At 38.9% G+C, this 15,400-nt stretch overlaps 1 protein-coding gene across 1 annotated transcript in view; it reads right to left on the reverse strand.

Moving 5' to 3' along the window:
* Nucleotides 1–15,400, reverse strand: part of IL17REL (interleukin 17 receptor E like) — a gene marked incomplete at its 3' end in the record, with an annotated part of 44,276 nt that overhangs the window by 21,240 nt on the left and 7,636 nt on the right. The window contains exon 2 of the mRNA XM_080636849.1: nucleotides 4,638–4,665. Within this exon, the coding sequence (XP_080492975.1) occupies nucleotides 4,638–4,665 (28 nt within the window). The remainder of the gene's footprint in view (nucleotides 1–4,637; nucleotides 4,666–15,400) is intronic.

A 15,400-nucleotide genomic window follows, 5' to 3' on the forward strand; every position in this document is an offset into this window, starting at 1 on the left:
ATTTCTTACCCTTCCACTTCGGTATATAGCATAGAAGTTAAAAGCCACCCAAGTAAAACAAAATATTTTACTGCACATTCTCCTCCCCCCAAGGAGAGGCTGTAAGAACAAAAAGAACTCTTGACTCTTGTTAGTTACACTGCTTAACATACTCCTAGGAGGAGTTCAACTAGTATGGTGAAAAGCATAGGATGAAACACCAGTGCCACAACACTATGCGTACCATAAAATACAGGATAACACTCTTAAATCATCAGGAAAGGGTGCATCCCTCAATGCCTACCCAAGAGTTGTTGTCAAGCATGGGTGCCCGTTGACTCACATGGAAGACATATCCACAGTTCTCACAGAGGAAAAGTAGGGTGTGGAGGAGGACAAAGAGCAAAGCTTATCCATACTTACCCGTTCAACCCCTCCAGTGAAGGAAAGTGCTCTAAATTTAAAGACTTAAGGTCAAGGATCAGATACTGATACATGCAGGATATGAAGATAGGCTGACATAAGGCTTGAACATGTCGGGCCTTAAGGTGCCCTCACACTTGGTATCAGGAGAAATAAGTCCTTCATGATGCACATCAAATGTCATAAAAAACAAACACTTCACACCTGAATCTCCACTCCATCATCTTGGTTTTGAGCCATTAAGCATCTTTTGGAGGCAACAGGATTACTGATATGAACCAAGTGGCAAAGAATGGAAAAACAATGACACTTTACCTCAACTGACAGTAGAGTCAACTCTTGATTATCCAAGGTAATCTTGGCAACAAGAGAAGACAATTTGTGCAAACCAAAGAAAAAGCACAGATCATTCAAAACATACAAATTAGGCTTTAAGAGCAGAGGAGTACATAGACTTTTGAAGAATCTGTAAACCTGCTTCTACAGAGATGAGGCAGCCTTACAGTACAGTGCACAGCAGCCAAATGTGAACACTACTCCATGTGCCAAGAATGGGTGGTGTAATAATCCTGAAGGTACCTCAGGATGAAGAGTTGCTGTACATCACTCAATCAATCCACCCACAGTTAACTAGGAGGCTAGCATATTGCAGAACTACCTGATAATTATTACTAATAATGTGATAAGTGATGATTAGTTTTAGCTCTGTCTCTTTCCTCAAAAAGATCCTTTCTTGACTGCATTGTATGACATGCAGTTGTGAATACCAAATGGTATCCAGAAGTGACAGTTTCTGCTTAGTTCTTTGGTCGCTGGTGTAAATTTCTTGATCCAGAACTATAATCTAGCCAATTCCTGTGTCTGTGTAGAAAGAATTTAACGGAAGAGCAATGTGTATATATATATGTTGTCATAGCTGACAGTTCTTTACAAAGTATTCTGTTTGAGTGAATCTAACTACATTATTTGATCCTACTAATTTTTCAGACAGCCTATCATGACTTAATTGAATTTGGTCCTTAGTTATTACTGCCTGAGGTATGGTATTACCAGATGTCTCAGACTTGGTACTATCTCAGAAGAATTCTAAGTCATGACTAGGTGCATTACTGACATTAGGTCAGTATCAGGCAGGTGCCAAAACACAGTTTTGGGGACTACTGTCTGTCCATAAGCAGGGACACTGTCCTTGTTCACAGTTTCTACCTTCAAACTCAGAACAAATAAGCAATACACTGGATAAAATAAAATGATTCTTCCACTTAGGATTTTTTCCATTATGATCCATTTTGAGAGTTGCAAAAGATGCTGCAAAACTCATTGTTAATAACTTAAATGGATCATATCATGCATGAGGATATTAGTTTTAGATCACAATAAATATATTATACAAGCAAAAGCTGTCAGAAAATAATTTTAATTCTATAATTCATCACAGTATGACACTCATTTCTGACTAATACTTCAGTAAGCTCTAACCTTGTCATCGTTTAATCCCCCCGTCTTAGATAGTTTCCTCTGGAACATACACCTCTTTTCTTTTCTCACGAGTAGTTTGATCTACACCCCAGAAGACATAAAGATACATCTTGCTATACAAACCATCTGCTAGATAAACCTTGCCTAAACTTTATCTTTATGAATTATAACTGTAATTAGCCCTACATGAGAGAGGGATTGTTGCTGTAATAAAAGATTCCTTAATTATAGACATATATAAGCCCAGGCATAAAGAAGCCAAGGCTTATTATTCAGCATGTAGACACTTTCCTTGTACTTTCGCCATCAGCTCAACCACAGCAGATTATTTTTTTATCTGATGATGCAGCAATCAACCCAGAACTGTCATGACAGCAAAACACACCTTATGTATACCTGGATAACAGAAGCCAGAGCTGAGCAATGAATACGTAAATTACTAGATGGATAATTTGAAGCCTCAGGCAAGAATATGAAATTGGAGAACAGCAAAAAAAAATGCAGAGAAAACACATTAACAAGTCCAGGCCAACACCCAATAGAAAATCCTAACTGTTTTTTGTTCTGTATTTCTCCCCTACAGGAATTGTAAGAATCTGAACTACTTAGGATGCTGACAGTGCTAAAACTGAGCATATCTAAAGGACACTAAAATTGCTTCATTGGAGCATCATTCCATGAGTATAAAATATAGTAGCATTTCTAACCTATCTGCATATGACTTACTACAGTATCTGATGCATCTGTGCATTAGGATGGTTCAACAAAACTCATAAACAAACTAGATATCCTCTTCTAAGATAACCACATGGTGCACTTCAGTTAATAAATATCAAAATTGACTACTTAAAAGTACTTACACCAATTATGAAATTGATTAGATCTCAGACTGACAGCCTCTCTTTCCCAATGGATTTCAATGCACAGTGAATTAGAAGAGTTTCACAGGTGTACATTCAGAAACATTTCAAACTTTCAAGGATATTGGGCAGCACAGTGACATATCACACCAAATGTAAGGCTTTTTAAAAATCATAGATACATTGATATCAATGTCTGGATATATTGCAGTGAATTTCAAATACTACAGTAGCCCTTAGGGACTACTAATAGTGTAGAAGAGCAGGAGGGAGAAGGCAGAGTCAAAGCTACTGCCAAATACCACTGAGCTGTGAATTCAAGGAAATAGTCATCTTTTTGTGGCAGCTAAAAGCAGTGACTACTGAAAAGGTGTTCTATTATACAGTTAAGGTCTTTTAAGGTAATTTTATCTCAGTAAATAAAAAGAATTACTATCGAAAAGGAAATATGGAAATGAGTATACACCCACTGTTGCACAAGTGAATAAGGATGAAGACTAGAAAAATGTCTTTTCATCACCCCTATAAGGCTGAGTCATCCTGCATGTTACTTGTATTAAAGATAGCTGATAAGTCATCTTCAGGCAGCACTGAAAACCCACAACCGGGTCTGCTTCATGTACATCATCTTGAAAGATAAGGATCTTTAGTTTACGAACTCTTCTGTGCCCAAAGTGTATATCCAGCTAACAGCTAAACATCTATTTTAAGCTTATGTGCATCATCTGTATGATCCTGCATTTGTGTGACCCTGAACAGGGCTTTTGGACCAGATGACCTCCAGAGGTCTCTTCCAACCTCAACCAGCCTGTGATCTAAGCACCTCTGGCAGTCAACAGAGGGAGAACCCCTTTCACCTCCCTCCCAGCACATAAAGCACCTTGTCCTAAGATGGGTGAATCACCACCTCGTGGTACATGTAATGAGTCTTCACTATCTAGATCTAAATTTGTGTAACACCCAGCATAGATTTTAACTCATAACCAACAATATTGCAGGTGTCCTTCCCTTTGAGATCAAAGTTGAAGGGTTTGGATTCCTCAGCCTGTGCTGCCCAAGGGCATGAAGGCATGCTTCAGCGAGGCAGAGCAAAGGTCAGTGTCTCTGTTTCTTCTCCAGCCTTCCATGTAGTTTGTGTAACTAGGAGCTCAGCTGCCTAATCCTGAAGAGATTCATTCACAATCCTTGAATCAGCCACCAGCAGTTCACTCTGCTCGCCAGCAGAAGACTACAGACTTTTTTCAGGTGGGATTTTAACTACACCCTTCCACATCCATGTCCTTTCTCCCCACTTCAACACATGTCCCATAAATGCCATGCTTTCAGAGTAAGACTCCCGGCAGCTGATATTCAACTCACACCTCATGCCATAGCATCAGCATTTCACACACTTGCAGCTCCACATTGCGGCTTCTCCCTGCCTGTGGACTTTGCCACATGGATCCAGGAGTGGCACCATGGAGACAAGCAGAGCTCAGAGTTGGGCCTCCAGCTAGGAGGGAACAGTCTACAGGGCACCTGCCTCATACTTCCCTGTCAAGTGACCATGTACACTAGAGGAGAGATTCATGGAGGTTCAAGTAATTCAAGCAGCTGCATTATTACTGCAGGTAATAACAACAAGTAGAAACGATAAAAACACGTGAAATGACTAAGCAAATTCTCCCAATGACCATCTATGGTAAGGAAAATTATAAAGCAACAATGCACAGTCATTATTAACCTATTATTTATCAGAGCCTACAGATTTTCAGTGTTTCATGGAAGCAAACTGGTGGCAAACATCCTGGAAGGACAGGGATTTGATGTCACCAAGTAAGTGGATTTATTAGCTGCAATAAATTATCTTTACCTTCACAACCAAATGTAGTAAAAATGTGAATTAGGCATACTCACTGGAAGGTTTGCTTTTACAATGAATCCCCTGCAAACAGAAACAAAAATATTATAAAAGCTGAGGTGACAATAAAAATAAATATTGCGTAATCATTGTACACAAATACAAACATAGCTTAAACAAGTAAACATACAGCCCACAACAGAAATAATTTTCAAGATTAAACAAAGATTTTCAAACACATTGAAAATGCACATCACTACTCCATATGAGAACCTGATATATATGGGGACACAAGATCAGTAATATCCTTATTTTCAAGTATTTCTACTGAGGTGCAATTGTTCTAACAAGTTTAACAGTTCAATCAAATACAGACGTCATTTTATCAGGTACTGCCATTCACAGTGACCAATAGCTTATTCTTTACAATGGACTGCTTCATACCAGGGCAAAGAAACCAAACGACTTTTTACTGGAAGATATCTAGAACACTACTGACTATTATATGATTTTTCAGAAGATCACACTAGACCAGTGGAAGGAAGTATTACAGTAATTGCAAATGAAGCTTAGAAATAAGACTTTCATTTTTATTTCTGAGAACTATCTGGCTTGGAATCCTGAAAATGAAATTAGGCACAGCACTTAGCGTGTTCAAGTGGGAAAGTGTTTTTGTAAGAGGCAAAGTGAACGTGGCAGTGATATTTTAGTGAGTTTCCAACTATCTTTCAGACAGATTACATTCATTTCCCCAGTAAAAATAAATACTTAACCACACACTAAAATTCTGTAGAATATAAAAATAAAAAATCTTATTTTGACTATTATGCATGGTATTCTAAAGAAAGGCTATTACTTAGGCAGCAAATACTGTTTTCTGCTGTTCTGGCATTCAAGTTTTTGATGTAGAACTTTTATACCAGCATTCCTTTGTACAGGGCAAAGCTTTCTGCTTCCCTCTAAAATAAGTGTCTCATTCACAAAGACACTTTTGTCACAGACACAAAAGGAGCAGGCACCCCCTTGTCTCCTCTGCTCTCAAAGGGACTGGCAGCTCTCATCCTTTTTAAAACATACTAAGTCAATAAGACGACAACAACCTCTGAGGTTTAGAGCCAGCAAAAGTCTCTCAGTGGACATCCTGAAGTTCCCACGTTGCAGACAAACAGACTGCAACCCAGGTAAGCGTTAGCACACCATAAAATAGCTATTGCTTGGTCATCCATGAGGCATTCTCATCCACAGGTAATTCTGTTCTCCTCATAAACACAGCTGTGGAGCAAAATCATATTGTTCAGGTGAGAAATGACAGCATGTTAGCTACATTGTGGCAACTGCCTAGAGTACCCAAGAAGTGTTTTCTGTCCTTCATTGCTGCTTTTAAGTTCTTAGCTAGATAAGCTTGTTTTTAAAGAAGGCCTTCAGAAAACCAGTCAACAGGATCTAAACTGTATCAGTTCCCATTCCTCTGTCCTTTTGGCACTTTTATTTTTAATAGTAACTTCTGGAGGTAAGTAGTCATCTTTTACAACTGGCAGTTTGTCACTATGACTCATAAAAGCGCAGATGCATTAAAGGTAGCATTTTAAACCACTCACTATAAAAAGACAGAGATGGTCATATATTTTCATAGACTGGAGATTATAAAAATTACTTGTGATGTTGTTAAAGGTATTACTTTGGCTGCTTCTACACAATACTACATCAATACACAAAAAAGTGTGGCCTGTTGTGATAGGACAAGGGGCAACGGTTTTAAACTAAAAGAGGGGAAATTTAGACATAAGGAAGAAATTTTTTACAATAAAGCACTAACACAGGTTGCACAGAGAGGTGGTAGATGCCCCATCCCTGGAAGCATTCAAGATCAGGTTGGAGGCAACTCTGAGTAACCTGATCTAGTTGAAGATGTCACTGCTCATTGCAGGGAGGTTGGAGTAGAAGGTCCCTTTCAACACAAATTACTCTATGATTATGTAACGGAAATCAAACTTCTTTGCATAACTGTTCTAAAACTGGGGTACTTCTATTTCAGTGGTATCAGAAATTCCTCAAATCCCCCTGAAGGACTGAAAAATGTAACTAATGCAACCTCATTTCTGCAGTAATATATTCATAGAAATATTTGTCATATATTAATTAATTCTGCCCCTCACAAAAGAACTTTATTCATAGTTTGCTGATTCTCCTAATGCACAATGATCACTGAATAATTCAGTGCAACACTAAACCAATAAAAAAAGAACATGCCAGCTCATATAAAACTACTGGAATTTTAACTACTGTTTCAAAGCCCTGATTTTGAATTCATTCTAATAGAACCCTCCAGGAGTATGCAGAAGGACAATTTGAATTCAGCCTCTGAACTTGAGGTTCTCCATGGCCTTAGGGTGTGGAATAGACAAATATACAAAATGACTGCAAAAAATCAACTGAGGGGGCTAAGGAGCTAACTTTCTTGCTGAGAAAACCTAACTGTTGGATCAACTCACTGCTGAGCCACTGCTTACTGGAAGAAATTAATCTTTCATGAGGTTGATAATTTAGCAAATTAGTTCTGTATTTTTAACTTCCCATTTGGCAGCTAAACTATTGAAAATATTTTGGTTAGGTGGCTTGAGAGAGTTCCCAATTCCCAGTTAAAATTTCTTTGAACATCGTCTTTAAATTAACTTCTCCAACCGTTCTGTCTGGTTACAATCATGGTGCAAAAATACATTAGAAAAAAATAAAGATCTCACTGAAATAAACATCAAAAATCTCATAAAACTCAGAGGATTCAGCCTTTTACTGAAAAGCCAGTGCTTTGATGCCCCTGTGATGACACCTGAAGAATGCAATTTACACGTAAATAAATTGTCTTAAGTAACAAACATGGAAAAAAAAGAAAATCACCCACTTCCATGGGACTGTGGGATGATGCAGAAATCCACCTGCACCTTCTGGTCTATCAATTAATTACTGGTTTATACTATTGCTCAGATGAATCCTACCATCTGATCACTGCCCAGTACCATCTTGCATTAATTTTCTCATCTTCTCCATGGGAAAAAAGAAACATATCCATCAGTGATTTCTGTTGTGGTAAGGAGATGTTTTGTCATTCTTAAGCACTTGATTTTGTTCTGGGTGAGGCATTGTTGAGAAGGTTTACATAAAGAATCAAACGTTTGCACAAACACTTGCCAGTTACAGAGAGCATTTGGTCACAGCTAAATTCCTCCTTTTTTAACAAGTGTTTCTTTTTATTGTACAATACCAAGGGGGAGGGGTGGAGGCAGTATTTTCTTTTAGAATCCTTTTGCAAAATAGCCAAAAGAGACCATTTGTCTCGAAGAAGAACTCAAATAAATTAACCAAGTTCCTCTCCCACTTTCTATATCTTTTGTTTTCAGGAATTTTCAGTGATGAATGCAATAGAAAAACATAACACACTAAAACCAGAATGGAAATTTTCTTCCTCTTTCACAAATGCCGTGGGTGTCTTTTATGCAAAAAAAATAAGATCCTGATCATAATAGCACATTTTATTCCTATACCAAGAGCATCTTTGATTCCTATCCACTTTGGCAAAGAGCCTAAGCAAAATATACTTACACAATGCACAAACAGTTAGGGATTTTCCTATTTCTCTAGGGTTTTCCCCATTTGTGGTATTACTCAACTGTAGCTAGAGGTTATCTGAACAGCCACCACCAACATGCAGCATTCTGAATAGAAGGTGTGGTGCCAACTTTTTAGCTAGCACAGCAATTTCTCAGTCTAAGCCAATTGTAATATCAAATTCTTTTGTTTAAAGACTGTAGAGAAGAAAGTGAGATCAGCAGAGAAAGACTTGGATTTGGGGGCGCAGAGAGTATTTTCATAAATTAAAATTGCCATGGATAAGAAACAAAGATTAGACCTCTTGCCCATTTCCTCTCATATCTCCAGGCACTGAATCAAGTGCAGAATTGTGGAAATCCTTCCCTGAATGTTCTGTCATGTAGGAAAGAATCTGAGGCAAATTCAGTTTCACAGTCTACCTGTTAGCACCGTTGTACCTGGTCCATAGAAGAGTTGATGGCAGCTCTTCCGTAACTCCACAAGGAATAGTACTATTCCTGAAAATGCCTTAAAATTTGTTCTTTAATTGGGGCAAGGTTGTCAGACACTTAACATTTATCCATTAAGGTGTCTACATTAAAGTGAGTGTATGTAGAGTTGTCCTGGGTTCAGCAGTAGCCACTACTGCTCCTGCTGAACCCAGGACAAGAATGAAGATTTCCTCCCCCTTTGAGAGATCCTCAGTGGCAAAGCTATTACCTACATTTCTACTTTAGTTTCAACTGACAGAGAGGGCATAGAAAAAGGAACACACTGTATTCTGATGTTTCCTTCTATTCCAGCAATTTCTGGTTTTGGCCACCATTAAGAGTAAGCATGGGGCTGCACGTGTTATTGCAACACAAGGAAAGTGTAGCCTTGCAACAACTGATGCTCAAATTGTAGCCAAAAGGCTGACAAAGATGATTAATTTAATCATGTTCTTTTTTTCTTTCCAGTCCAGAGGGGATGTTCTGCACAGATCCATCTTATTCAGGACAGAATTAGAAAGGATGTCCCCTATCACTGGGTCTAATCCCCTTCAAAAAGTGGTGAAGCTTCATTTTAAAATCATTCAGCCTTTTGTGTGCACTGCTCCAATAGCCAATGCTATTCTAGAATCCCTGTTCTCTGCCAGCACCAAATCTTAATTTCTAATGTAAACACAATAATGGCTAGCTTGCACTGACTTTTGATTTTGCCCATTATCTTTTCACTTAAATAGATGATTTCCACCCTGGAATTTACTTTCCATTTATCTTCAAACAGTAATATACCTTTTCTCATCTTTTTCTCTGAGACTATAAAACCCAAGCTCGTTATTTCTCTCTAACAAAACAGGCTTTCCTTCTTACCATCACCTTTCTCAGCAGCATTTTCTACTTTAATGCATTTGTCCAAACGGAGTGACCACAAGTGACACAGTTCCAAAGACAGTTTTCCACTAGGGTTTATTTGATGTGTTAGAAAGTGGTAATCTTTGTCTCAATTGGAAGCACCAAAACCATGTCATATCAGTAGTTATCCTCCAGTACAGAAACGGAGCTACTTACCCCTTTCTATGTCAGCAATCCAGCAGCAGCCTTCTTTTCTCCATCTGCTCACCCCATTTGTTTCATGGGGGAAAAAGCCTAAAGATACTGGGCCATAAGAGTCCTAAATGGTTTCTCATGACCTTTAGTGAAAAAACTTGAACATGCTGATGTAATCTCAATCACCTTCATAAACAAAAAAGTCTTTGAGCAGTGGACAGCCACAGTTAAAATTATATGGCTCTATGCAACACAAGAACTTTGAATGGAAACAGAGAGGACTCAGAGCAGTATCGTAAGCTTCTCAGACTACCAAAAATGGCTGTAGTTTCTTTCACAGAGACATTCAGCCCCAAAAAGTGTATCTAGGGAGAACTTCACAAATGGAAACAGAGTATGTTTTAGCTTTTTCCAGAGCTATTTGCACGGGCAAAGGAGACAATAGCTTTGCACTTTACATGTCTTTGTTGCTGGTGGGGACTGGGACCTCACAGGACTTTTCTCATTCTATTCTTATAAATGGTACCACTGTATTTATCTTCTCAAATGTAAGGAAACAGAATTCTTTACAGCAAGAAAAATCACATGGATCACATAACGATTCCTGTCCCACTAAAAGAAAATAATTTTAACTATATCGTGGTCAAGAATTCATACAAAAAGACATGTTACTGGAAATGGGTGAAAAAGAAAAATAATAGGCTTAGAGAAATTTTAACTATATTTACTGAAAAACAGATGAATTATAACGATGAATACACATAATATGATAAATTAGAACTGTTAAAAACTCATAGTACTGCTGATGCAGTGTCCCCAGAAGACCTTTTCTCAAAAGGAGCATCTGTATTTGTTTTGATATCATGTGTCATTACTTCCATTGCCAAGGTAAAACTATCTTACTCTTGATCCTTCTTAATTTTTGGCAAACCACAGGGTTGTTCCTCAACTTTTACTGACAACGTGGTGATCAGATACACGCAAACAGCACGCAATGGTATCAGCTAAGCAATCATAGAAGGAAACATTTGGACTGCTGTCCATGCAGAAAAGGAAGAGGCACCTGAACTTACAGCAAAGCTTTATTTTGGACTACTTTGAACTACTGCTTCTACAGGAGTGCCTGGATGCTGCTGGATTTTTTAACAGAACGCTAAAAACAAAACACTGAATCATGTGTATGCATTATCCAGCTCCAAGTCTCTCTCTGTGTGTTCCAAGCCGAACAAAAATGGTCCCATGATTTTAGTGCAGTGCTGAACCTGAGAGGTTAAGTACTATTGAGAAGTGGGATCTTATGCTCAAGCTCAGTACAGTGTCAACAAGGTCACACATTTTTTGTATGAGAGCTGGCTTGTGTCCAACAGAGCAAGGTAATATCTGCTTGTGCTAATGCCATGCTGATGAGCTCTCAACTAAACAGTGAACTGACAACAAGGAAGATATTATTGGGGCTACTGAAGATTATCTGACAATCTTCAGTAAGGCTTCACAATGGTCTAAAGCAGAGCCTTTTACCAATTTTTGTCTCCTGCACCATTTGCCGTTTCACATGCACATGCAAATATATGGACCTATCCTCCAAAACCTGCTGCTTGTCACAAGGCCAGCACTTCCATAACCACCTAGCAGTATTTCAGTAATGTAGGAACACAACCAGCACAAGACCCCCAGGCCCCTTAGATTTTTGTCCTTTTCTTTACCTGCTACTAGGCAAGTATAACAGAGATTTCTGTCTTCAAGTCAGTATTATTTCCTCCTGCACTATAGTGAAGCAGAGAAATCCTATTCCTGTATTTTAACTGGACTGTAACGTACTTTAGCTGCACTGCATGCAGCATATAATATCTTCTGACCTTTACTGTGGCTGCATGGCTGTACCTCTCTTACAGAGCAGAACAAGTGAAAGAGTTGGCAGCACAGTAATTATATCTTTGAGAACTCTTTGCAGAGATATGCATTTATCCTATAAGTGAATGTCCAGACACAATAATATTGCTTTGAGGTCTCACAACTGGGAAGAATGCCCCCCTCATATTTTTAAGTGAATTGTATGTAAAAATAACACGATACAAAAAGGATGTATATAGAAACCACTTGCTTTTAAATTCATTGGACTAAAGGGATAGGACAGTCTGAAATAAAAGCTGCCTGTTCTATTGTATGCTTCAACTACAAGACTAGAAGCAAAATTTGCTTGAAGCAACATTTTAGGAAAAAAAATATATATGCCAATCATTTTGATGTCATGTTTCCTAAAACATTCATACAAGTTGTTAACAAATCAGAATTTCATACAATAGACAAAGTAAAATTAAAATGTACTTTGAATGACATATCCTCAGCTGGTATAAATCAGCACTATCCCATGCACAGAGTGTCAAAAATTTCAGACTACTCAGCTACTTGAAAGGAAGACTAATCTACCAAATCAGCACTTCTAGTCTAACAATGAGACAGGGACATTCTAACACAGCATTAATGGGTAGTTCAGTGAATGACTGGAGATCTCACACAGAGGATGATAAAATGGAAACAAAGAAATCTAGGGTGTAGGGGGTCTCTGGAGGTCACCAAGTCCAGCCTCCTGCTAGAAGCAGTACTGTCACCAGCACCAGATCACGTCAGCCTTTTTTTTTACTGTTTCTTGAAAAACTGGAGGACATTGATTCCTCAAGCTCTCCAGACAACTACAGCTACCCCATGCTTTGAGGGTAGCATGGAATAATGGTCTCTGTAGCACAGAAAAGGCTACAAGAAAACCCAGCTTGAGGACTGAAGGGAAGAATGACTAAGGGTGTGGAGCATCTTTCACGTGAGGAAAGGCTGAGGGAGCTGGATCTGCTCAGCCTAGAGAAGAGAAGGCTCCAGGGGGATCTGATCAATAGACATAAGTATTTGAAGGGAGGGTGTCAAGAGGATGGTGCCAGACTCTTCTCAGTGATCCCAGGTGATAGGGCAAGAGGCACAAAGTAAAACAGAGGAAGTTCCACCTGAACATGAGGAAGAACTTCACTGTGAGGGTGACTGAGCATTGGAATAGGTTGCCCAGAGAGGTTGTGGAGTCTCCTTCCCTGGAGATGCTCAAGAGCTGTCTGGATGCAATCCTGAGCAATGTGCTCTACGTGACCCTGCTTGAGCAGGGAGGTTGGACTAGATGATCCCTGATGGTCCCTTCCAACCTCAGCTATGCTGTGATACTGTGAAGTAAGCCAGCTCTAAAAGATTACTTAGGTACCTGAAACATGATTTAAGCAAACAGTGGTAGTCTCAGCCAAACACCATGATCCATAATTACTAATTGCCACGTAACACTTACAGACGCATAAGCTTATTAGGCACTTCCCTTTCTGATCTGAAAGCTTCATGGATACATGACCAGAATGAAGCTGGAATGACATCTAGCTTATGCCAGAGTTCTTTAGGATAGCATACACTCACTTGTGAGACACCCACATCCCCAGAGTAGCAAGTGGCTGGAGTAGATTTAACTGTAACAGATGTCGAACTAACAAAGCTTAAGCTGAGCTTCTTTCAAGCTGGAAATATTAGAAGAGGAAAGTAGAATATGGGAACATTCCAGTTTTTATACTCTAGCATCCAAGTCCTTATCTCAAGGGACAGCCATGTTCAACATGCTCCTTCACCTGAAGCAGTTCTACCCCTAAATTGTCTGCTTGCTACACTGCTCAGTAAATGAGACGGTTTCCCAGGCCTCCTGTCAAAGCAGTGATACTGCATACAGAGGAAATGAAAAAAGATGGTCTGAGAGAAGGACAGGCAAGATGTGATTTTTAAAGCTGAGTGACTTCACCATTCAAATGGGAAATCTGTTTCCTACTTCAAAGGCCGCTTACATTTTATTTTCAGCAGTCTTCAAAAAACCACCCAAAAACCAGAAGCTGAAACTTCGGAAGAGTGACTCAGCAGCTACTCTGAAGAAAGAATGTCAAACTCTGCCTCCTAACTCAGGTGCCTGGGCTGTAGAGACTAGAGGTGAGATTAACATAGTGCTTAACTTTTTCCCTTGCCTAACTTGAAGTAGCACCATGGTGAGCATGCAGGTTTCTCATACTGCTATGACAAGTCACTGATGCCTTTTCATTGTCTCCATTTAGCCTGTATTTAATAACCTGGAACAATAGCAAAGGAGCAAGGTCATAGAATGGGTGAATGTTGCAGAGATACTATCCTGAAATGCTGGGAGCAGAAGGGCTTAAAACCAAAAATTCACTTGCTAATCCCAACCCTGCCAGCATGGATCACAAATACCAAAATTTAGAACAACAAAGCACACTTGGTAATAATTTATTATAACAGTTTCAAGACTTTGGAGGCCATGTGTCAGGGCTGACACCCTTCAAAGGCATGGAGATAAATGCAGGAGCATGTTTCTGGGTTTTTGTAGCTCTCATACATATTGTATTTCTTCCTCTTCTCCTTAAACAGAAAAATTTCAAACTTAAATAACCTTGAAACTACCCCTGATTATAGCTTTTCTTGATGGGAAATATTTTAAATGTTGCCTTTGGTTTTATTCTAGCCTTAGCTTGTTACATGGTTGTGTAAGGCTGTAAAGCTGTACAAATGATACCTCAGGCCATGCTAGAAGCAGTGGTAAAGTAGTTTCTGATGGCAATCCTGAGAGGCCGCTGCATTCCTTCCTGATGCCACAGTATCAGCTAAGGAACTGTTTCCATTAAAGACTTAATGACTAAGACACCTGACTAGCTCTAACTGTGCTTGCTTGAGTTACAGAAACACTCTAGCCACAGCAAAATGAGGAAAAGCTTAGTACACAAAGGTGAAAACATACATTTGTTTATTTATTTTGTGGCTGCACACTTGAAATTTTTTCACCGGATTATTTCCTAACTATTCATATTTGTATTATTATGGCAACTGAAAGTCTTAATCCTACATCAGAAATCTTACACCAGAATCCCTCTATACACGCCTTTCCTCTCCTATCAAGGGCCACAAAAGCCAAAACATCTTTCCCTGAAAGAGCTAGTAGTGTGTGTACATGAAAAGACTAAAACACATTCAAAAAATGCCATATACCAAAGCCCTACTGAAAATATCTATACTGTGCATTCCAGCTGCATTTACTGTTTGAGATAACCAATATAGAAGCCACTTATGAATACATTTGGAAATGCTAAGGAAGAATAAATAATATAAAATAAAAAATAAAAAATAATTACTCAAAAAGTCATTACACAGTCTATTTCTTTTTTTAATGTGAACTTCTAACATTGTTGGGGGCTGAGGACCAAATTATGGAATAATTACATTTGGCTTTATCTTGTGTATCTTCCAGGTACTGTAGATGCTAAAGTTAGCACAGTCCAACTAAAGAAGGCAGAGGTCCAAAAGAAGGGCTTCCAAAGAGGCAGGATTCTACCAGTGGTTCAACAGCAGCGTTGTTTCACCTGACTCTCCTGATCACGCTGTTGTCCCTAAAGGCAGCAATAATTCCAGGGCATTGCCTCAACTTAATAAACCCATCAGTGTTCAGTACCTTCATATATTGCTTCACCCTATGTCTCATTTTTAATGATAGCTCTTACTCACTGAAAACCACCTATGCCTCACATTTAGCTAAAAAGTACGTGGTTTTCCCCCTAAGCGGAAGAGAAAATAATCATAGAATCATAGAATCAACTAGATTGGAAAAGACCTTTAAGATCATCAAGTCC

Source organism: Psittacula echo (genome assembly GCF_963264785.1).
Source record: "Psittacula echo genome assembly, chromosome: 1".
Classification (NCBI taxonomy): domain Eukaryota; kingdom Metazoa; phylum Chordata; class Aves; order Psittaciformes; family Psittacidae; genus Psittacula; species Psittacula echo.